This window comes from Ruditapes philippinarum, unplaced genomic scaffold (genome assembly GCF_026571515.1).
Source record: "Ruditapes philippinarum isolate M1 unplaced genomic scaffold, ASM2657151v2 ctg3432_1_1_1_1, whole genome shotgun sequence".
NCBI lineage: Eukaryota > Metazoa > Mollusca > Bivalvia > Venerida > Veneridae > Ruditapes > Ruditapes philippinarum.
The window spans coordinates 106,049-129,797 of NW_026855552.1; the positions used below are offsets into that span (position 1 = coordinate 106,049).

The window sequence follows — 23,749 nt, forward strand, 5'->3', positions numbered from 1 at the left end:
AAGCTTTTTATATTTTTAGCTCCTGTGACCTAGTTTTAGACCGGAGATGACCCATCTTCGAACTTGACCTAGATATCATCAAAGCAACCTTCCTGACAAATTTCCATAATATTTTAATAAAAACTGCAGCCACTAGAGTGTTAACAAGCTTTTTCTATTTTTAGCTTCTGTGACCTAGTTTTTGACCGGACATGATCCATCTTCAAACTTGATTTAGATATCATCTAAACAACCTTCCTGACAAATTTCCAGAATATTTAGATGAAAACTGCAGCCTATAGAGTGTTAACAAGCTTTTTCTATGTTTAGCTTCTGTGACCTAGTTTTTGACCGGAGATGATCCATCTTCGAACTTGACCTAGATTTCATCAAAACAACCTTCCTGACAAATTTCCAGAATATTTGGCTGAAAACTGCAGCCACTAGAGTGTTAACAAGCTTTTTCTATTTTTAGCTCCTGTGACCTATTTTTTGACCGGAGATGACCCATCTTCCAAATTGATTTAGATATCATCAAAACAACCTTCTTGACAAATTTCCAGAATATTTAGATGAAAACTGCAGCCATTAGAGTGTTAAAAAGCTTTTTCTATTTTTAGCTCCTGTAACCTAGTTTTTGACTTGAGATGACCCATATTCGAACTTGACCTAGAAATCATCAAAACAACCTTTCTGACAAATTTCTAGAATGTTTGGATGAAAACTGCAACCATTAGTGTGTTAACAAGCTTTTTCTATTTTTAGCTCCTGTGACCTTGTTTTTGACCAGACATGACCCATCTTCGAACTTGACATAGAAATCATTAAGACAACCTTCCTGACAAATTTCCAGAATAATTTAGTCAAAACTGCAGCCACTAGAGTGTTAACAAGCGTTATCTATTTTTAGCTCCTGTGAAATAGTTTTTGACCGGAGATAACCCATCTTCGAACTTGACCTAAAAATAATCAAAACAACCTTCCTGACAAATTTCCAAAATATTTGGATGAAAACTGCAGCCCCTAGAGTGTTAACAAGCTTTTTTCTATTTTTAGCACCTGTGACCTAGTTTTTGACCGGACATGACCCATCTTCGAACTTGATTTAGATATCATCAAAACAACATTCTTGACAATTTTCCAGAATATTTAGATGAAACTTGCAGCCACCAGAGTGTTATCACTTTTTTTCTATTTTTAGCCCCTGAGGCCTAGTTTTTTACCGGACATAACCCATCTTCCAACATGACCTAGATATCATCAAAACAACCTTCCTGACAAATTTCCAGAATATTTGAATGAAAATTGCAGCCCCTAGAGTGTTAACAAGCTTTTTCTATTTTTAGCTCCTGTGACCTAGTTTAAGACCGGAGATGACCCATCTTCGAACTTGACCTAGATATCATCAAAGCAACCTTCCTGACAAATTTCCATAATATTTGAATGAAAACTGCAGCCACTAGAGTGTTAACAAGCTTTTTCTATTTTTAGCTCCTGTGACCTAGTTTTTGACCGGACATGATCCATCTTCAAATTTGACCTAGATATCATCTAAACAACCTTCCTGACAAATTTCCAGAATATTTGGATGAAAACTGCAGCCTATAGAGTGTTAACAAATTTTTTCTATGTTTAGCTCCTGTGACCTAGTTTTTGACCGGAGACGACTCATCTTCGAACTTGACCTAGATATCATCAAAACAACCTTCCTGACAAATTTCCAGAATATTTGGCTGAAAACTGCAGCCACTAGAGTGTTAACAAGCTTTTTCTATTTTTAGCTCCTGTGACCTAGTTTTTGACCGGAGATGACCCATCTTCCAACTTGACTTAGATATCATCAAAACAACCTTCTTGACAAATTTCCAGAATATTTAGATGAAAACTGCAGCCATTAGAATGTTAACAACCTTTTTCTATTTTTAGCTCCTGTGACCTAGTTTTTGACCTGAGATGACCCATCTTCGAACTTGACCTAGAAATCATCAAAACAACCTATCTGACAAATTTCCAGAATGTTTGGATGAAAACTGCAACCATTAGTGTGTTAACAAGCTTTTTCTATTTTTAGCTCTTGTGACCTAGTTTTTGACCAGACATGACCCATCTTCGAACTTGACATAGAAATCATTAAGACAACCTTCCTGACAAATTTCCAGAATATTTTTTAGTCAAAACTGCAGCCACTAGAGTGTTAACAAGCGTTATCTATTTTTAGCTCCTGTGACATAGTTTTTGCCGGAGATAACCCATCTTCGAACTTGACCTAAAAATAATCAAAACAACCTTCCTGACAAATTTCCAAAATATTTGGATGAAAACTGCAGCCACTAGAGTGTTAACAAGCTTTTTTCTATTTTTAGCACCTGTGACCTAGTTTTTGACCGGACATGACCCATCTTCGAACTTGATTTAGATATCATCAAAACAACATTCTTGACAATTTTCCAGAATATTTAGATGAAAACTGCAGCCAACAGAGTGTTATCACTCTTTTTCTATTTTTAGCTCCTGGGGCCTTGTTTTTTACCGGACATAACCCATCTTCCAACTGGACCTAGATATCATCAAAACAACCTTCCTGACAAATTTCCAGAATATTTGGATGAAAATTGCAGCCCCTAGAGTGTTAACAAGCTTTTTCTATTTTTAGCTCCTGTGACCTAGTTTTAGACCGGAGATGACCCATCTTCGAACTTGACCTAGATATCATCAAAACAACCTTCCTGACTAATTTCCAGAATATTTGGCTGAAAACTGCAGCCACTAGAGTGTTAAAAAGCTTTTTCTATTTTTAGCTCCTGTGACCTAGTTTTAGACCGGAGATGACCCATCTTCGAACTTGACCTAGATATCATTAAAACAACCTTCCTGACAAATTTCCAGAATATTTGGATGAAAACTGCAGCCTCTAGAGTGTTAACAAGCTTTTTCTATTTTTAGCTCCTTTGACCTAGTTTCTGACCCGAGATAACCCATCTTCGAACTCGATCTGTATTTTATTGAGACAAACATTCTGACAAAGTTTGATGATGATCCAATCAAAACTGTGACTGCTAGACTGTTAAGAACCCAATTGTTGACGACGCTCGACTCACGACGACGGACGCCGGACATAGCCCCATCACTATACCTCACCTTGACCACTTCGTGGTCAGGTGAGCTAAAAATATCCAGACGAAAATACCCAGGTGCACAACTTCACATGCTGATCAACATTCCCATAAAGTTTCGTTGAATTCCAGCCATTAGTTGCAGATAACTACTCCGGAAACGAAATTCGGACGGACGGACGGACGGACGAACGGACGGACGGACAACGCCAAAACTACATCCATCGGCGGGGGATAATTATGCCAAATTTGTTTATACGTGTATTTACAAAATGTGGGGTATAACACTCAAAGAGTATAATATGTAGAGAACATCACAATACACTTCTTATGAATGAGACATAATAACTAACAAAGTTTAAAAGCCCATACTTAGTCAAATGGAAAACATTTAATGGAAAAAGTACAAAAGGAAAATCACTACAAAATTATGAAAAACTAAGCTAAATCCGATCATTTGTTCCTAAAGGTCAAGGTAATTTATTAGTCAAGATCAAGTTAAATGTTATACTGTAACCCAATTTATATTCGCGAATACAAATTTTCGCGTTTTGTCGAGGTCTGACATATTCGCAAATATTAATTTCCGCGTTTTCTTGATTTCCGAAAAAAAAATTCGCGGATTGGAAAGTCCGATGGGCCGTAAAATCCATTAGCCGACTATTAATCTTCAATAATTGAGGTCATTATTGCTGTCATAAATGGGATTAACAATACGCTAGCCTTATATTGTATTGGTAAGTGAATTGTGATCACAATTCAGCAAAACATTTTCTCTATATATGTACATGTACGCATCGTTCGTCTTCATTTCTAAACATGTCGTTAAAAGGGTGGTTGATAAAAAATAAACCCTAAGAATGCAGTGGTAACTGGACTATGGAACACAGTTTATCTAGAAAAGTCTTTAAGAAATTCAATTTAAGCGTTTCATAAAAAAATACCTTCTCCAATCAGGGATCGAACCAACACCGAGAAAATTATGTTATATGGGTCCGCAATCTAACCAATTTAAACAACTGAACTATACAGGCTGTTAAGTTTGTCGGGTAAAAATCGATACTAGTATGAAACTATTTTGTATTTCACTGTGTGATGCTCAATAGGTTTATACCACCTTTGTCTTAACAATTCACTCAAACAATTATTTTATAGGATCCAGAAAACAATAGCCTTTTGTGATGCTCGATAGTTTTCCCACTTTTGTCATACGATTTATTCAAACATTTATTTTATAGGCTCCAAACAGGTCGAGGTCACTGGACTTGAGGACATGAGGCAAATTATTTCTTTTGATATTTATAAAATACATTTTGTAGTAGTAGTTTACTTAGTTTGTGTTTTTATTTCTTTATGGGAATATTCATAACAATTCATTACTTCCTAACAGGTGCCCGTAAAATTCGAATATATCCGGTCAAGTAGCTTTGCATGAAAAATGTCTCTCCAATTTATTCGCGAAATCGTGCGGACTTATTCGCACAAACAAATATTCGCGCTTCGTGACCATCCGCGAATAAAGCGAATATTAATTGGTCGCGAATATTCGTTGGGTTACAGTATGCTTAATGATTTTGTCAAAAGGGCTTTTGTGTTAAAGCAAGACGAAAATTCATTTAGAAAGTACAAAAAAAAAATGCGGTTTTACACGTCCATACCACTAGGAACCAAATCACTCAAAACATCTCGGATTGTTTCAAGACTGCAGTAGTATCTCAGATTATTTCATGACGGCAGTAAAGCTCCGATTGTTTCATGGTTGCAGAAGAACCTTACAGAAGTTTAAAACGACATCAAAAGCTTCGATGTTTCATGGCGCCAGTAAATGCTTCCATTGTTACCTGACGGCAGTAAATCCTTTGATTGTCACATTTCGGAAGTGAAATCTCGGATGGTTTCAAGACTGTAGTAATGTCTCGGATTATTTCATGTAGGCAGTTATATCATGGATTATGTAATGACTGTAGTTATACCTCGATTTATTTCATAATGGCAGTTAAATCTCGGACTGTTTCATGACGGCAGTAATATATCAGATTACTTCATGACGATATTATATCTAGGATTATTCAATGACGACAGTAATATCTCGGAGTATTTCATGGCTGTAGTTGTATCCCAATTTATTTCATGACGGTAGTAAAATCTCGGATTGTTTCATGACGGCATTAAAACCTTGGATTATCTCATGACAACAGTTATATATTGGATGATTTCATGACAACAGTTATATCTCGGCAGTATTATCTTGGATAATTTGATGACGGCAGTATTATTTCCGACTATTTCATGTCGTAGTATTATCTCGGACTGTTTTATAGCGGACGTATTATATCGGATTGTTTCTTTATTGCAGTTATATCTCGGATTATTTTATGACTTCAGTAATATCTCGGATTGATTCTTAAGGGCAGTTATATCCCGGATTGTTTCATGACTGCAGTATTATCTCGGACTTTTTTATGATGGCAGTATTATCTCGGATAGTTTCTTGATGGCAACAATGTCTTTTATTAATTCATGACGGCAGTATAATCTCAAATTCTTTAATTACTACAGTAATATCTCGGATTATTTCTTGACAACATTATTATATCCGATTGTTTATGACTGTAGTAATATGTAGTATTGTTTTATGACGGCAGTACTATCTCTATGTGGTTTATGATGGCAGTATTGTCTCGGATTGTTTCATGGCGGCAGTATTTTCTAGGATTGTTTTATCAAGGTATTGTTTAATGACGCAGTATCATCTCGGATTATTTTATGATAGTAGAAATACCTTTGCATATTTGATAATAGTAATAACACCTCGTATCATATCGTTATGGATTATTTCATGACAGTAATGATAACTCGAACAATTTCATCCGACATGTCAGATTTTTTTTTTAAATATTCGTGTTAACGGCAGTTTTATCTTTGATATTTTCATGTTTGCAGAATTATCTCTGATTGTTTCATGAGGGAAGTATTATCTTGGAATGTTTCAAAGATGTCAATGTCATGTCGGATTGTTTTCTTGACGGCTGAATGATTTAGGATTGTTTTATGACAGCATCATTATCTCGGATTGTTTCATGAGGGAAGTATTATCTCGGATTGTTTCATGACGGTAGTATTATCTCGGATTGTTTCATGACAGCAGTATTCGCTCGGATTGTTTCATGACGGCAGTTTTATCATGGATTGTTTCAGTTATATCTCAGAGTGTTACATAGTGGCAGTTTAAGCTCGGATTGATGAATGGCGGCATGAATATCTCCAATTATGTCTTGACTGCATTATTGTCTTGGACTGTTTCTTTACGGCAGTATACTCTCGGATTGTTTGATGACAGCAGTATTATCTTGAACTGTTTCATGACTGCAGTAATACCCCGTTTTTTTACATGGCGGCATTATTATCTCAGACTGTTTCATTGCAGCAGTATGATCTAGCATTGTTTTATGAGGGTAGTATTATCTCTCGGAGTGTTTCTTGACGGTAGTGTTATCTCTGATTGTTTCATGACGGCAGTTATATCTTTGATTTTTTTCATGACGGCAGTATTACCTTTGATTGTTTCATGACGGCAGTATTAGCTCTGATTGTTTTCATGACGGCATTTTTATTCCGATTTTTTTCATGACGGCAGTATTAGCTCAGAGTATTTCATAGCGGAAGTATCATGTCTGATTGTTTCTTGACGTAGTATTATCTATTGTTTCATGACGGTACTGATATCTCGGATTCTTTCATGACGCCAGCATTGTCTCGGATTGTTTTCTGAAGGCAATATTATTTTGGATTGTTTCTTGACGACAATATTATCTTTCATTTTTTCATGATGGCAGTGCTATATCTATTGGTTTTATGACTGCAGTATTATCTTTGATAGTTTTTTGAGATCATTATTGTCTCTGATTGTTTCTTGAATGCAGTATTATTTCGGCTTGTTTCTTGCGTCAGTATTATCCCTGATTGTTTCCTTACGGTTGTATTATACAGGATTGTTTCTTTGCGTATATTTATAATCTCCATTTATTTTATGACGGCAGTATTATCTCTGATTGTTTCATGATTGTAGTATTATCTCGGTTTGTTTCCTGGCGGCAGGATTATCTCGAATTGTTTCCTTACGGCGGTATTATCTCGGATTGTCTCTTTGTGGCACTATTATCTCCATTTGTTTCATTACGGCAGTATTATCTTGAATTTGTATCATGACGACATTTTTATCTCTCATTGTTTCTTTGGGGCAGTTTCCACTCGGATTATTTTATGACGGCAGTTCATCTTGGTTTATTTTTATGACAGTGGTATATCTTTGCTCTTTTGATGATAGATCTAGTATGAACACCTCGTATTATGTCGTGATGGATTATTTCATGATATGAATAAAGGCCCGAAATTTTTCATGACAGAAGTTATATCTCGAAAATCTTCATCCGAAATGTCGGGTAAAAAATTAAAAAAAATATTCATTTTAACGGCAGTATTATCTTTGATTGTTTCATGTTTGCAGTATCATCTCCGATTGTGCCATAAGGGAAGTATTATCCTGGAATGTTTCATGGCGGCAATATTACTTCCATAAGTTTTTGACTGCAGTCATATCTCGGATTATTTCATGACGGCAGTATTATGTGGGATTGTTTCTTTGCGGCAGAATTATCTCTGATTGTTTCATGACGGCAGTATTATCTCTATTTCTGATAACTTCAGAACTATCTCATATTGTTTCATGTGGCACTATTGTCTATGTTTTATATCAACAGTTTTATCTCAGAAAGTTTTTTTTGTGTAAGTATTGTCTCTGATTTTTTCAAGACGGCAGTATTTTCTTAGATTGTTTCATTAAGGCATTTTTATCTCTCTTTTTTCAGTTTGGCAGTATTATCTTGAATTGTTTCATGACGGCAGTATTAGCTCAGATTGTTTCAGGATCGCAGTAATATTTCGAATTGTTTCATGACGATAGTATTAGCTCGTTTTCTTTTTTACGACAGTTTTATCTCGAATTGTTTCATGACGACAGTTTTATCTCAGTTATATCTTGTGTAATGACTGCAGAATATCCCAGATTGTTTCGTGACTGCAGTATTATCTAGGATTGTTTCATGACGACAGTAATTACATGGCAGCAGGGTTATCTTAGATTGGTCATGATGTCAGTTTCATTTGAATTATTTTCATGAAAGAAATAATTACTTAGCCAATTTGATGATAACAATATTATCTCGGATAATGCCGTGATTGCTTATTTCATGACATGAATTAAATTCCGGAATTATTCATGACAGTTATGATAGCTCGAACAAAATGCGTCGGAAATGTAGGATAAAAAATTTCTAAAATATTCATGTTAAAGATGTTCATGTTTTTACCTTTTCAAAATGACTGCACAGCTACTGTGAAAATATGCATCACACCGGATAAGTTCTTGTCTAGATACTATTCAATGTTGTACTATCATATGTGTTTAAGTATGATGATTGATTAAATTATTTTTTAAGTTAAACTTCTGCAGAATTTCATTACTTTAAATATACGTAGCTATTTATATTGCCAATATATACATTTATTTTTATTTCTTCTATATTGCCAAGGCAGGAATTTAAAGATTGCATTTCGAATGTACTTACTTTATTTCGGAAATCCTTTAACCGACATATGTCTGCTTCCATTGTTACATCGGTTGGCGCTGGTGTTGCCCTCCAGTCAAATTTTTTATTTAACCCAAAACATTTCAGGTTTCTAAGAAGACAAATAATCAGCGTGATGTCCAAATCTGACGATGTTGGAACTTTACCACCCGCTGGAAACAATAGGACATATTGGACCGGGGTTATAACGCCATGCCTTTTCAAATGGGTTATTGTTGACTTTTCTTGTTTCAAGCAAGCACTGAACGTTATGCATTGAGATGCCAGGGACTGGTCCAGTATATTTCTCAATACCAGGAGGCCACCATCAATGACTAGTATTTGTAACCGAAACAAAAATATACGGTTGTCTGGCGTCTGTGGTTGACCTCCTGTTGCCATTTTGTTGATCTATTACATCTATATTATAGCCACATCTGTAATGTACAAGTCATTTTATAAATTAAACAATTGCTTTAAACACATTATTATACATGTAGTTATGCTTGAATCGTAATCATAATATATACAATTTATCTTAATTATATCGATATTTTAAAATTGTTGTCAGATTGTGTTTCTGTCAAATTATTCATACTAAGACGTTTTTAATCTAACTCATTTTATAGAGAATAACAATAACTGTATTTTAAAGATATAAGTGATTCAATAATCATTTTATGTGATGAATTTAAATAAATATCTAGTAAAAGAAATACAGAACTAAATTGAATCTCATTTATTGAAGTCTGGGATAATAATTATTCCCTATTTGGTGAATTTTGGTAAACAATAATAGAGGGTGACATAAATCATGACAAGAATTTGTAACAGAGTTAGAAACGTCCTCCGCCCCAGGGAAGTTTTATGCGAAGCATAAAATTGTGCCATTTCAAAAGATTGAGGTATGGATCTCAAGACTTTTAGTCCAAAATTATGATCAATGCTAGATCTAGAAATGCAACAATAATTTTTCTAAAGAAATAAAATGAAACACAGAATTTAAAAATCTATCATGTTAAGCATTGACCTTAAGTGTGACTTTGATTTTGTTTGTTTGATTTTTACGCTTTTTCCTAACAGTATTTCATATAGGCGGGTAGTTTCCTAACCATCGTTCCTGGAGAGTTAAACCAGTACTGGACTTCCTTCCTCCGCGCTAAACTACCAAAGCATCTCCCGGGGATCGAACCCACGCCAGAGAGGTAACTGGATTAGAAGTCATCGACTCTAACCCCTCGACCATGGAGGTGGTTGTCTTGTGAACTTAGGGGTGCAGGTGTTGTGCATGACATATAAGCTTATCATTGTAATTATTTGTGCCAAGTTTTAACAAAATCCTTTAACTATGAAGAAAATTAATAGATCGGACACAAAATATACCCTATAACAGAATATGTTAATCTTTGACCTCTAAGTGTGACCTTGAAGGTAGGGACCCATGTATAGCGCTTGACATATCATCTTTTTATTGTGATTATTTGTGCATAGTATTTTTAAAATCCATCCCTTGATCTCTGAAAATGTTATGGTCTGGACAAAAAATATACCCTATAACAGAATATGTAAATCATTGACCTCATAATGTGACCTTGACCTTAGAGGTAGGGGCACAGGTGTTACGCATGACAAACAGTCTTATCATTGTGATTGTTTGTGCCAAATATTTTCAAAATCCCTTGATTGATGAAGAATATATGGACGGGACACAAAATATACCATATTACACACTCTGTTAACATTTGACCTCTAAGTGTGTGTTAACATTTGACCTCTAAGTGTGACATTGACCTTGGTGGTAGGTGTGCAGGTGTTGCGCATGACACATTGTCTTATTATAGTGACTATTTGTGCTATGTAATTTCAAAATCTTTTCATCTATGAAAAAGTTATGGACCGGACACAAAATATGTCCTATAACAGACTATGTTAATCTTTGACCTCAAAGTGTGACCTTGACCTTGAAGGTAGGTGACCGGTTGTTGGGCAGGATACATTGTCTTATCATTTTGAACTATTGTGGCAAGTATTTACAAATATTCTTCAAAATTAAGAAAATTATGGACTGGACACTACATATACCCTTCAATGTTGACCTTGAATGAGCAAATGCGACCTTGACCCTGGAGGCAGGGTTCTGGTTGTTGCGTATGACACATCTACTAATTATAACAAAAGTTAGTGCCAAGTTATTTTAAATTCCTTTGATAAATAACAAAGTTATAGACCGGACACGAAAGTGTGACGGATGGACGCACGGACGGATGGACATCCGACCTAAATGGAATAAGGGGGAATTTCTTGTGTAATTTTCTATTGTTTAATAGAAGGCCAATGGCCCCTTACTCTATTGTTACAGAATGAATTATATTGTTCTCTTTTGTTCTGTTTACAGTTAGATGGCCCCCTATCCCTATTTGGTAGTGCGGACAGACAGACAGACGGGGCCTATTACTATCCCCCTTTTTCTTTAAGGTATTAGCACCCTAATGCATTACCTCCGCGTTGAAGAGTATTCAAATAGGCTAGAATTACTGTTAACTACATTGAAAATGAGGGCCATGGGTTCAATCCCCAGAAGGGTCAACTTTTTTTTTCTTTCTTTTTTTCTTTTAACATTATTTATGTATCTCTCATGTCCCATATGGAAAGAAAAAAGTGTTTAATTTTGAATTTTTAATTTATATAGGTATTTATTGGCTAAATTATGCTAAATCTAGTAATAAATATGGTACCTGATATTTTCAAAGTGTAATATAATCAAAACTAGACGGTAAAAGTATTTCATATTTTACAAGATCAACCAATATACTTTTTAAAAAATTTAGGGAAACTTTGAAAACAGGCACTCATTTGGGTAAATTTTAAGAATTTTTTGAATTAGGCTCCCTTAGTAGAAAAATGGTCAGACATGTGGTAAAAATGGGTGGGGTAGGGTAACATTTTTATACAGATTTCATAAATTTTAAGTAGAAACCATAATTTTGCTTATGTGGATTGTTAGCTGAATGGTACTATTTGTTTCTTACCAAAAATTCATGGGAAAACATTTTTCATTAGAATGTTATTGCAGATTATTTAAAGGTTCCTCATTTCTAAAAAAGGGCCCTCATAACATCCTAGCTTGAGTTCAGAAAAGTGGCCATAACTTGATTTCCGTACGGTAAACTTTGTTTAAATTTTGCATACAGGCGTACTTTAAGGTATACATCTGACCTACAATGTATGATGTCATTTCTTTAGTTCCTGATAGTGCCCATTAGGGTCCTAATACCTTAAACAGGCGGAGGACAATTAAACATGAACATTAATTATTCATCATTATCTTTTGTTATTAAGGTAACAATTTAACTGATTTTTATTTGTTTGGGTCGTCAGACCAAACAATTAATGGTAGCAAAATTTCAGACCCTGATGCTGTTAATTGCAAATGCCGTAAGTAGTCCGCTTTTTTGAAGCAGTTACTTCCCTTTATATGTACACTAACGCCGAATAATTCAGGGGAGATCACTGCGTAAAGATGGTCAAATGACAGGCGCATTAATTTTCAAGCAAAATAGTTCCCGAATGGTCGAAGATTTCTAATATTGTTTTATTCTTTATAGATATACATGCTTATAGTAAGCTCCATGATTATTTACATCTGTGTTAAAGTCGAAATAATAAGAGTTACAAACCCTAATTTAGAATAATACGGTTTTCTTCAGGCCGTTAACATATAACTTAACCGAGGCCGAGGGTTTTGCGCGCTCGCTTAGGAAGCGAGAGGTCTGGAGTTCAAATTCCAGTTAAGGCAACTCTTTGTTTTTCAAATTGTTTAAGTCAAATAAACATTGAATTGAATATCAGTGTTGCAATTAGTCTAACAGCCAATTTACTACAATTAAAACGCATTGGTGGCACTATACCAAAACAAATTTGTTTATAATCTCACAACCTTCACATTTCTGACATTCTGAGACCCAAACAAATTCAGCGCCTTCTGTGCTTTGATTTAATTGTTTTTATAATAAATATGATGTTCTAATGAAATTTTATGAAAATTGCAAATACCAAAAATCATTATTTGTAAAGATATTACCAAATTTACATTTCATGTAAATAAAGGCAGGTAATTAAAAATTTATTTTCCATAATATCTTAGCCAATTTTCAATACAAAATGAATGCACATATCGTAGTGAATATTTATAATGCTTATAAACATTTTGCAGGACATATTAACATATTCTTGGATGTTTGGAAATTGTTTTAGAAAATAATTATGAACATATATAAAATTTCACTTAAGAGTTGTTACATCCTTATCCCGGTAACAAACCCTTCAATTTTCATGCTCGCCAATATGGTCTCTTTCCGGTGGCAAGGGTAAACAAACTCACACATTGTTACATCTTTAAGTACAACATACATATCTTTAGATATCTACATAATTATTCAATTACAAAACAAGAAGGACATGATGGCCCTGAAATTGCTCACCTGTATATAGGCCCTTGGGGCGGGGCTAATTTTACCCAGGGTCTTTATTTAACCAACTTGGTAGGCACCCATTAGAAGATGTTTCATAATAAATATCTAAGATCTAGCTTATGGAGTTTTTAAAAGAAGATTTTATAAGTTTTACTATAGACACATAAGGAAAATCAGACCCCGGGGCGGGGCCAATTTAACCCTGAGTCTTCTATTTGAACAAATTTGGAAGACACGCACTAGAATATGTTTCATACTTAATATCTAAGCTCTGGCTCTATGGGTTATTTAAAAGAAGATTTTTAAGTTTTTACTATAGACATATAAGGAAAATCAGTACCCCGGGGCGGGGACAATTTTGATCCAAGGGCTTCGAAGAGGGCAGAAGATGTTTCAAGCTTAATATCTAAGCTCTAACTCTTTGAGTTTTTAAAAAGAAGATTTTTTACTATTTACATATAAGGAAAATCAATGACCCCGGGGTGGGGTTAATTTTGACCCAAGGGCTTTTATTTGAACAAACTTGATACACACTCACTAGAAGATGTTTAATGCCAAATATTTAAGCTCTGGCTCTTTCGGTTTTTTAAAAGAGGATTTTTTAAGTTTTTACTATATACATATAAGGAAAATCAATGATCCCCGGAGCGGGGCCAATTTGACCCCAGAGCTTTTATTTGACAAACTTGGTACACACCTATCGGACAATGTTTCGTGCCAAATATTTAAGCTCAATTTTAAAGGTAACAATTAAAGAACCATTCCTGTGAAGTTTGGATGAAATTGGCTTAGTGGTTCATGAGGAGATGTCGTTTAAAGTAAAAGTTTACGGACGCCAGACGAAAAGTGACCACAAAAGCCCACCATGTCACTTTGTGACAGGTGAGCTAAAAAGTGCTTAGAGTTTTTTTAATTAAGTAAGTTTAACAAGACTCTACATTGTTTATAAAAAAAATAGCGACCAAGACTTAGTGACTTTTATTTTGCGACCAAGACTTTATAACATTTATTATTAATGACAAAGATTTTATAACATTTATTTAGCGACCAAGTCTTTATGACATTTAAGCGACCAATACTTTATTGTGTATATGATTAAAAAAACTGAAATGTGGAGGAAAAGCCTTCAGGTAGAACAATCATGATCAACTGATATCTGAGTTATTAGACGATGATACATACCAAGCATGGACGTTTAAGCATGTAACATTTAAAAAACAAGAACAGCAATTAATTTGATGCAAAGCATTCAAGGACGTCCAAGCAAAAAATGCAGAAAGTGAAGATGAACTAGTAAACATCTGATGACCAGATATTCTTATAAACTTTTCAATGGTAAATTGGTTTATACCAGAAGTGTATATCATTTATGAATAGGCGAACGAAAGACATTGTTCATCATGAACTTTGGTAGGCATGCTAGAGATTATAATATTATTTTTTCCCCACAGGAACTTGAAATTTTATAAATATAAACGATAATATACAATATACAGGTCTTAAATATCCAAAATATACCCCCTATATGGTATAGGTTTATTTACACTGTATGGGGTTATTTTGGGATATTATCATAAATATTGGTTTTTTGATAGAATTTCAAGTTTATGTGGTATTTTCTTTGGAACATACACAATAGTAGTCAAAATGAACAAAGTCTGTCAATTTATTTATTGGGAGGCAAATCTGCTATTTTAATGAATTACTTCTAAAACCAGTGTGTTTACATTTCTATAAATAAACCCATATCAACTCAGGTTAAAATTGCAGACAAAAGTTTCTGTTGTTAAAATGTCACAATTTTCGGCAGATCAACATTCCACGCAAACTACCATAATTTCGACTCTCTACAACAAAAATATAGAAAAGCAAGCATCCGGGAAATCAGGATCCATTTTAGCTAGAGACTTGAACAGCAAATTTGTTTTATAGTATACTACTTCTAGACATGTTAACTGCCGCACAACATCAAAATTAAAGTGACATTTAAAGTTATGAACTAAATCTATTTAAATATTCACGGTAAAAATGTCATAAGTGCAATCAGGAACGTATAAATGAAAACCGGAAAAAAACTACGGAAAAGACAATTTTAAAATGATAAAACTATGATAAAACAGTTCGTAAAAATGGCAAACTTATTTTTGTCCTGTTTTGTTCCTGTTTTTTCCTGCAAAATTCTCCAGTTCGTTATTTATTACCATAGCGTGACACGAATAACCGTTTCGTTAAACTAAAACTACTTCTATAAATAGTTTTTCGGACTTTCACGATGTTGAGGTCATCATTCTATTTAAAGGTACAGCAATATATACAGATACATAATAATCCACATGATTAATAAAAAGTCCCGAAGATCGCGATTAATTGACGGTTAATATAATTTCATTTAAATATGTTTGCATTGCGAAATTCTCCAGTTAGCTATTCATTGTACATATCGCGACATTTCATTTTTTGATAATTAAACACACTAGTACCAATCGGAATGATAGGCTATTATGACCGACGAAAATGTCCAAGAAGTTCCAATTTCACTTTCACAAAATCTGATATCATTCCATCAACGGCGTCGCTCTTCGGCGCGGACGCCAATAAAGGTATTTCAAAATAGACTCTACGCAAGGTCAATCATTATTCAAATGAACTTTGTAGTGGTTGAATTTGCAATAACACCCACAATATCTGTGCTCTTAACTTCGTTTTAATTGAGAAAATTTTTTTAGTGTTTTTTTCATACAAATAACTGACCAAAGGGCAAAACTATTTTTGACCCAAGAAATATGATTGGACCAAAGTTTGTTGAAGTAAGCAAGGGCACCTAAATAAACAACAACATTTTTTGAGCGAACTCAAATATTCTTTCAGTTAGGGGAGAATCAATTGAACACCCATAGTGGTTGTATTATAACTCTAGATGCATGAGTTATAAATGATAGGTCTACTTGGCAATAGCATTTGTCAACTATATAAGCTCTATAGTATCACATGTTAATACTTTAAATGTGTTCTTTTTACAATACTGATTAGAGGGGCTAGATTAATATCGTTCTTGTTGAAGTCCACAGGGCATTACTACAAGCAAAATGTGTAAATCATATCCAGAAATTTAGTGTTGCACTTGCAGGAATTTGGAAGTCTAAAATTGTTTTTTTTTAACTAAGTTAATCATAACATCTAACTACCAAAGGGGAATAACTGAAGTCCTTTCATACATTAGTTGCTTGTCTCTTATCAGGCAAAACAAAGTAAAGTGCCTACAAATAAAGTTTTAGATTGACAACGTATTATGCCAATGTTTAATAAGTTACACGCTCATTAATCTGTCACTACATTATTTATCCATTAGATTCACTATAAGAGAGACTAAGAAATATGATACAATTCAACTCATGTAAAGGGCGCAGACAGTTTGATATATAAGTTAATGAGTTGGCTTTTCTTGACTAGGTACTGCATATTACATGTGAAATCGCAGCGATATCTTACTTTTATCTTACACACTCCCGTGACTGATTCATTATTGGAAACATGCACACAACAAGAAAAAAATGGTGTTTATATGTGTATTCTCTCTGCAGTCACTGGTGTTAGTTTTACAATATTTGACTAGTTGTGAGCTAACACTAATTTGTCGCTTAAATTATGTTTAGTATGTAAAGCAGATGCAAAAGAAGAAAAGACATAAAGGACCTACTTTACTGATTTATAGTAGCAATGTCAGCTTGCACGTGTATTTGTTTTGTTTTAGAATTCTTAATAATATTGCAATCATATACACGTGGGATAGTAATTTGTCAACTAGACTGAACTATTAAACATCATATTAAACTTATAAGGGCACTTCAATGCACAATAACTTTATTATAACTTATTTTAAATTTTCTTTAAAATAACACTCTTTGAAAGTCTTGACAAGAGATAACATTATATCTGCGGTGTAGTTCTACCAAAGAAAAGCAGAAAAAAGCACGAGAGGAATTCCTGATTTTTTTAATGCTCACAGCTAGATTTTTTTTACTAAGTCTTTCTTTAATGAGAAGAATGTCAATAAGGAAATGTGACATAAACAAAACGCAGCCTCGACACAACCCAACCACCCTTGCATGGCACCCAGAAAGGTACTGAGCTAAAACATGGGAGATGACACAAAGGCAACAAACGAAAAGGGAGAAAACTGTCAAAAACCGTGACAGTTATCAATCAAGGTCTGTCTTGGGGACAAATTTGACAAATTTTTGGTAAGCAAAAGATGGTTAATGAATGAAACTTGAAATTCAATGCTGCTTAAACCGCTGAAAACAATTTACAACATAAGACATCATAAAATGTGTCACCATACAGAACATGTCACAATAATTAAGACACAAGCACATGTGACTGAGGAAAAAGCATAAGGGTACCGCATTGGAACTTCAACAAGAGCTGGCGGTAGGACAGTATGCTCGACTATTCTTAGTGCTTGATAGTTAAAAAGCCTTGATAATGTAAAAAAATTTAAGTAAAGAAAAGGGTAAATGACATTACAGATAAAGGCCTTGGAGAGAGTCCAATTATGTTCGCAAAGAAGATTATAAAATTTCAAAGCCATACCGGTATGTCAATGGACTTTGAAAATATTTGAGGTATAACAAAAACTTTAACGAAAATTCTAAGTCGAAGAAGGGGCAAAATTCTGTCAAAATGCTTGATACAGTTACCTCCCCCTGTCTACAGGTTAAGGTCATGCTGGTGAATTAGTGTGCAAAGTTTCAAAGCCATATGTCAATGGACTTTGAAAATATTTGAGGTATTACAAAAACTTTAACGTAAATTATAAGTTGAAAAAGTGGCATAATTCTGTCAAAATGCTTGATACAGTTACCTCCCCCTGTCTACAGGTTGGGGTCATGATGTTTAACAAGTGTGCAAAGTTCTAAAGCCATAAGTCAATGGGCTTTGAAAATATTTGAGGTATTACAAAAACTTAAACATAAGTGATTACGCCTTCGCGGACGCCAACGCCGACGCTCGGGTGACTACAATAGCTGTACTTATTCTTATCGAATAGTTGAGCTAAAAAGCAAAATCTAAACTGGTGAGTATAACCTGGTTGTAGACGCGACACAACTTGTTTTAAGCCCAAATATGTTCTGTTTGGCGGGACAGGGTTAATGAATAAATCACAGCGCCAAGATAAATTCTTACAATTGTCCATTGTCAATAACTAAAGAACAGAAATGATAATACGAATACAGATAAAAAAGATACAACACAATGACCATAAGAAAACTATTAAAACAAGAGCCGGTTGAACCTGGTGATGCTTCCCGAATAGGTTTTGGACACAGGAAGGTATACCTCTTGTTGTGTCAGAGTTATGCCACAGACAAAGTTCAAACTGAAAAAACAACCCTAATATTGTGCACAACACATTGTCTAATATGGTGATCATTCCTGTGAAAAAGTTTTTTAAAATCCGCTTCAAATAACAAAATGTAATGGGCCGATACGTTTGTTTGCTGCATAGGTTCATTGCCTTTGACCTTCGACCCTGTCATGGTAGACGCTTTGTGCTTCGCACCCTTGCAGGTCATCCAGCTCGCACACCTAATGTTGCGTAGCCACGCGCAAGATCAGAGTGTCACTGTCCATTCATCTCAATATGGTTGATACACAGTTTCTTGTGCCAAAATATTTTTAAATCTCGCTCATACTTGACTAAGTCGTCAGAGTGATAAATTGTGAAGACAAAAGTATTAAACACTGCATCTTAGTATTAGCTGAGAATACGGTAAGCTGTGGAAAATATTTTGGAGAATGAGTCCGCGGCTTCAAGTGACCAAAGCGAACCCAGAGTTCGCGGCGCGACACATCGTCCTCAAATTGTGTGTAGTGCAGTTCGCTATATCCTGTGTAAAAGAGTATTGTGTCAATAAAAATCCGACTATGGCAAAACTCACACAAAGTTAATGGATACCCGGGACAAATACATGTATAACAGATAACACCGACTTTTAACAGTGCCAAAGGTTCAGTTGTGCTGGCACATGCAACCTTCAAGTGTGTAAACTGACCAGCCCAAATATTGCGCGCGACACGTCGGCTCAGAGATGTTACAGAATACGTATATAGCATTTTTTTTCCTCCGTGAATCCGTAGTAATTTAATAATCAGTAACTTCAGAAAGTACAAAAAGTTGTTTATGGTGTGTCGGCGCGAGACCACGATTATCACGGAGTAGTGATCGGACGGACTGACGGTATCTAAGCCGAGAGGATAAACATTATTGCAGGTCCCGATCTGAACTTTTTTTTCTGTCGGGAGCGAGGTCAAAAAATTAATACTCAATGCACTAAAAAGTAAAGCTATATGCACGAAGACAAACAAAATCTGTGTTACAAATTGGTCTTTCCTAAGTTATGAGTATCTAATACCTTATCGAGGAGGGCTCATACGACATATCGCTGTCTGACCTTTTAGAAAGTAGGTTCTTACTCTATGGTCATTCTGAGTTGGTGTAATTCATTTTTATTCTTGAGTCAGCGTCACTATCATCTTCTGTTTTTTCGTTATTGAACAATGGACACCGGACTAGGTTACGTTTAGTTAAGCCCACATGTGAGCCTTCTTGGTCATGCTGTAGACACTAATTATCTTGCGCAATAGACCCTGTCCCGCACAGCACACATGATAGTAAGTATTGTGGGCTTATGACAAGTTATGTAGGTCGTCTACTTCACTACACACAAGTATGTTAATTACGTAAAAAAATTACGCCTTCCCATTTCCCCCCCAGCCTCTCTCAAGGGCAGGGGCAATTTTTTGTCACTTTTTAGGCTCAATATTCCGATTACAGAACAAAGGTCTATCATTTAGTTCTTGATAGTACATACAACCTCGCGCTGTAGGACGGTCCACGGAGCCGGTTCGCAGACTGAGTGACAGACCGAAGGCTGTAATTCATCACGACTCTATATATGTCTAGATACTTCTAGTTCTATTGTTGGAAGTTTTCCTTAAAAAAGATTAGCACATGTACCCAGTTTGTATATTGAACTATGAGCTGCATTTAGAACTTATAGCACACTTGTTAAACAAGTCATTGCAATCACTGACTCCCATGCGGGTGAGTGAGAGCCACAGAGGGGTGAATTGTTATACTGTATTTACTCAAGCCAAGTTGCTTGCAGTATATTTTAGTGAACCAAAACCTCTTGTTTGTTTATGACAATCAAAAACTTTATAAGAATGTACGTTGTTTTAACTGAATGTCTTGTTTAAATTATCTAAAATCTCTAGCTACTATTTTGCAGTCCCATTGCATCTTTGGTTGTTAATTTCAAGATTGTTCGTTCTCTAGTTTTTGACATATATAACATCTAACTACAGCTGAGATTAACACTGATAAGACTGCATGAGGCACAGGGCCATCGTGTGAGGTGACGGAGAGGCGAGGTTTTGACAGAACCATATTTTGCTCGTCCCAGGGCCTCTTATATTGTCTATACGACAAACTTGTTGAGAGAAATTTCGTTTTAACACCAGTTAATGTATATCATGTTTCATGCTAGAGAGTATCTATTATAGTTTCATAGCTCTTTGAGTTCTTTAAAAGAAAGATTTTTTTAAGTTTCTCTCATAAACTATATTTTTATCAAGATCCGCCATAAGAACATAATTTAGAGAGGAAAAGCAGTTCAATGACCCCGGAAACCATGGAGCTGGGCCATATTTTTGAATAATCTGCTTTCACAAATCATATTTTTGTTTGACAGTAGCACCGAGTATGATAAGTGCTGTGGTGGAAAGGAGCTTACCGAGATCAGCGTATAGACGAACCAATTTGTGAGATGCCGTGTAACACGTCAGATCCTTAGATCATCTGCTCTAATTTATGTTACCACAGCTGTATTTTTTACTATCAGGACTTACTAAAGAATTCGTTTTTATTTTTATTACCACGCTTAAATAGCATTGATTTAAGGTGTTTTATTACACAACTATCTCGCCTAGTCACATATAATTGGTTTTTCCCGTCGAGGACTATCTGGGTCCCTTCACCCCGCCCTTATATGCTTTTGTATGTTTGATAAACAGAATAGCTATACTTCAGGAGTACTTGATTGAGACTAATCTAAAACTATAACACAATTTAACTTCAGTAGTTTTATTGTGCTATGCACCATCTGTCCTGAAGATTTTCTCTTGAGCAAATTTTTAAGTTTTGAAAACTTGTGCCTAAAACTCTTCATTGTAATTTATTGAGTTATTACTCTAGACTAACCACTTGTTAATGTATTTGGTGACAATTGTTTATGATTGTTTTCGGTTATATTTATTTTTCTCACTTTAGTTAAATATTTTTCGGGTGCACGAGATTGAATTTGTTTACCACGAGTGCTATACAAGTCTACTCATCTCTTTCATTTACATTATGCATAATTATTGTTTATAGTAAATACTACAAAAGCTTAGAGTCATATATGACAGAGTTCAACTCCAAATGACGAACTAAAGACCATGTTAGGTTTCTAAAGTTGTATATAGAGAGAACTTGGTCTATCCAGGTAATTGTTTGTTTGTTTTGTATTATTTTATTCAATTATAATCACCCCATTTTCTTGTTTAATTGAGATGTGTCAGTTTCTAAGAAATTGTGTGTTATGAGTTTGTTCTTATTTGATTGGCAAACTTTGTAACTCAATACCAAGTGACTTTTCTGTGTATCAAGTAATTCTAGAGATTCACAACCATTTTTCTGGAGGTTTGATGTTTCAATAGTTGTCCTCATCTATTTATTGCAAAGTTATATAGGCGATAAGGTTATGAGGTGTTCCCTGATGTACAATTTTATATTTGTTAATTACTTCTCATTAGAAGTAGATATCAAGACTGGTGTTACGACACTTTAAGAACTATAATAGGATATTCCAGTATCTTTAAAGTTCGGTGTTACGTTATTTATATTGAGAGCCGCATTTCTTTATAGATTTGTAGAAACCTACTACTCTAGATATCATAAAAAATAGTAGTATTCATATTCACTGTCACAGAATAGCTTATTACTTAGAGTGTTTTTTTAATGTATGTAAAATAAATGTTTTATTATAGTTATTTGTGCTTTGAATTGACACGAGCAGGGCCCACCAACCGCTGGTCTAAATGATATTACACATTTGCGCTGTGTGTGTTTATGCTACTTCGAACTAGTTGTACATATAACTTTAAACTTGAAACTCCACGTGATATATGTTTATGTTAATATGATTATTAAGCCATATTTCTAATAAACAAAATGCAAAATAATACCAACAAATTTTAACCCCATGCTTATTGCTCCGGAACCTATGTTTTTTTAGAGGGTTCACATAGCTCAAATTTGAATTAGTTTTTTATGTAATGTGGGTATCCCTTTATCATCTGTTCTATTATTTTATTGTCATCTTACTTGCTTTACATACTTATATGACCACTAATTAATTTCGATTGTCGAGACATAATCATAGTAGTTAGAGAACATCCGCCATCTGAGATTAGTAAGTTCAATTATTCTATGTAACCTTATATGCTCTTGATTTTTAACAGATATGATCTGCAAGGAACATATTTATAAGCATGCTTCTCATGCATTATCACATTATATCTATAAACTTAAGTGATTCTCACAATATTTCCATTTATTACATGCTTTTTAGATGGACCAGTGAAATTAATATTTAAATTATTCTACTTTGAGTATCGAGATATGCTTGGCAGAGGTTGTCTCTCATCTTGCCTGATAAGTGCGGAGTGAAGGAGATATGTAGGCATTAGAATGCTTAATCTAACTTCATGTATAAAAGTACATATCGGAGCTGGAGAGGAATTCCTCCAACAGTTTGTTACTGAATTACAAGCAGATACCCATTATGAGTAAAAAGTGCTTTGTACACATAGCACAGGAGAAACACATAAACCATCATCATTCTTTCTATGATTATCTACAAATCAAGACCTTGAGAGTTCTGGCGCATTCATATTAAAACACATGAAGTTCACATATTATTGTTCGAGATAAATAAGTTTTACATGTGATTAATGTTTCATCAAGATACTATGTCTTGTAACATCATGTATTTTGTATGACAGTCAACTCTCAGATGAGACTGAAATAAATTCGTATTATGTAATGGCAGAACAGTACAGATTAATGAGGAAACGAGATGAATAGATCTAATAACCGAGAGAGATAAACACAAGTAGGCCCATGATGAGCCGCTAGATTGTCAGATCCTTACACAATGTACTATTATATATTCAATGTACACAGTGCACTCAAACAATTTATCTCTTATGTATAGAGCTATTCTTGAGACTGACATGTACCGATCAATGACAGGTGAGGAGCATACAACTAATAAATGATGGACGACAGTACAGTGTGTACTACTACAGGATAGTTCCATATTTGAGTCTAGTGCGAAACCTATCCCCGTTTTGGTTTAACGTTCACAAAGGTGGTGACATCATTAATGTCAAATACTTTGACGCTAAGAAAACTCATTCTCAAATATACTTTCACAGACAAAATATTCCC

General features: G+C 34.7%; 1 protein-coding gene across 1 annotated transcript in view; it reads right to left on the reverse strand.

The window, feature by feature from the left end:
• Nucleotides 1–23,749, reverse strand: part of LOC132743686 (structural maintenance of chromosomes protein 2-like) — an 83,468-nt gene that overhangs the window by 49,760 nt on the left and 9,959 nt on the right. Inside the window, exon 2 of the mRNA XM_060732240.1 lies at nucleotides 8,720–9,156. Coding sequence (XP_060588223.1) covers nucleotides 8,720–9,121 — 402 coding nt within the window. The 5' untranslated portion in view covers nucleotides 9,122–9,156. The remainder of the gene's footprint in view (nucleotides 1–8,719; nucleotides 9,157–23,749) is intronic.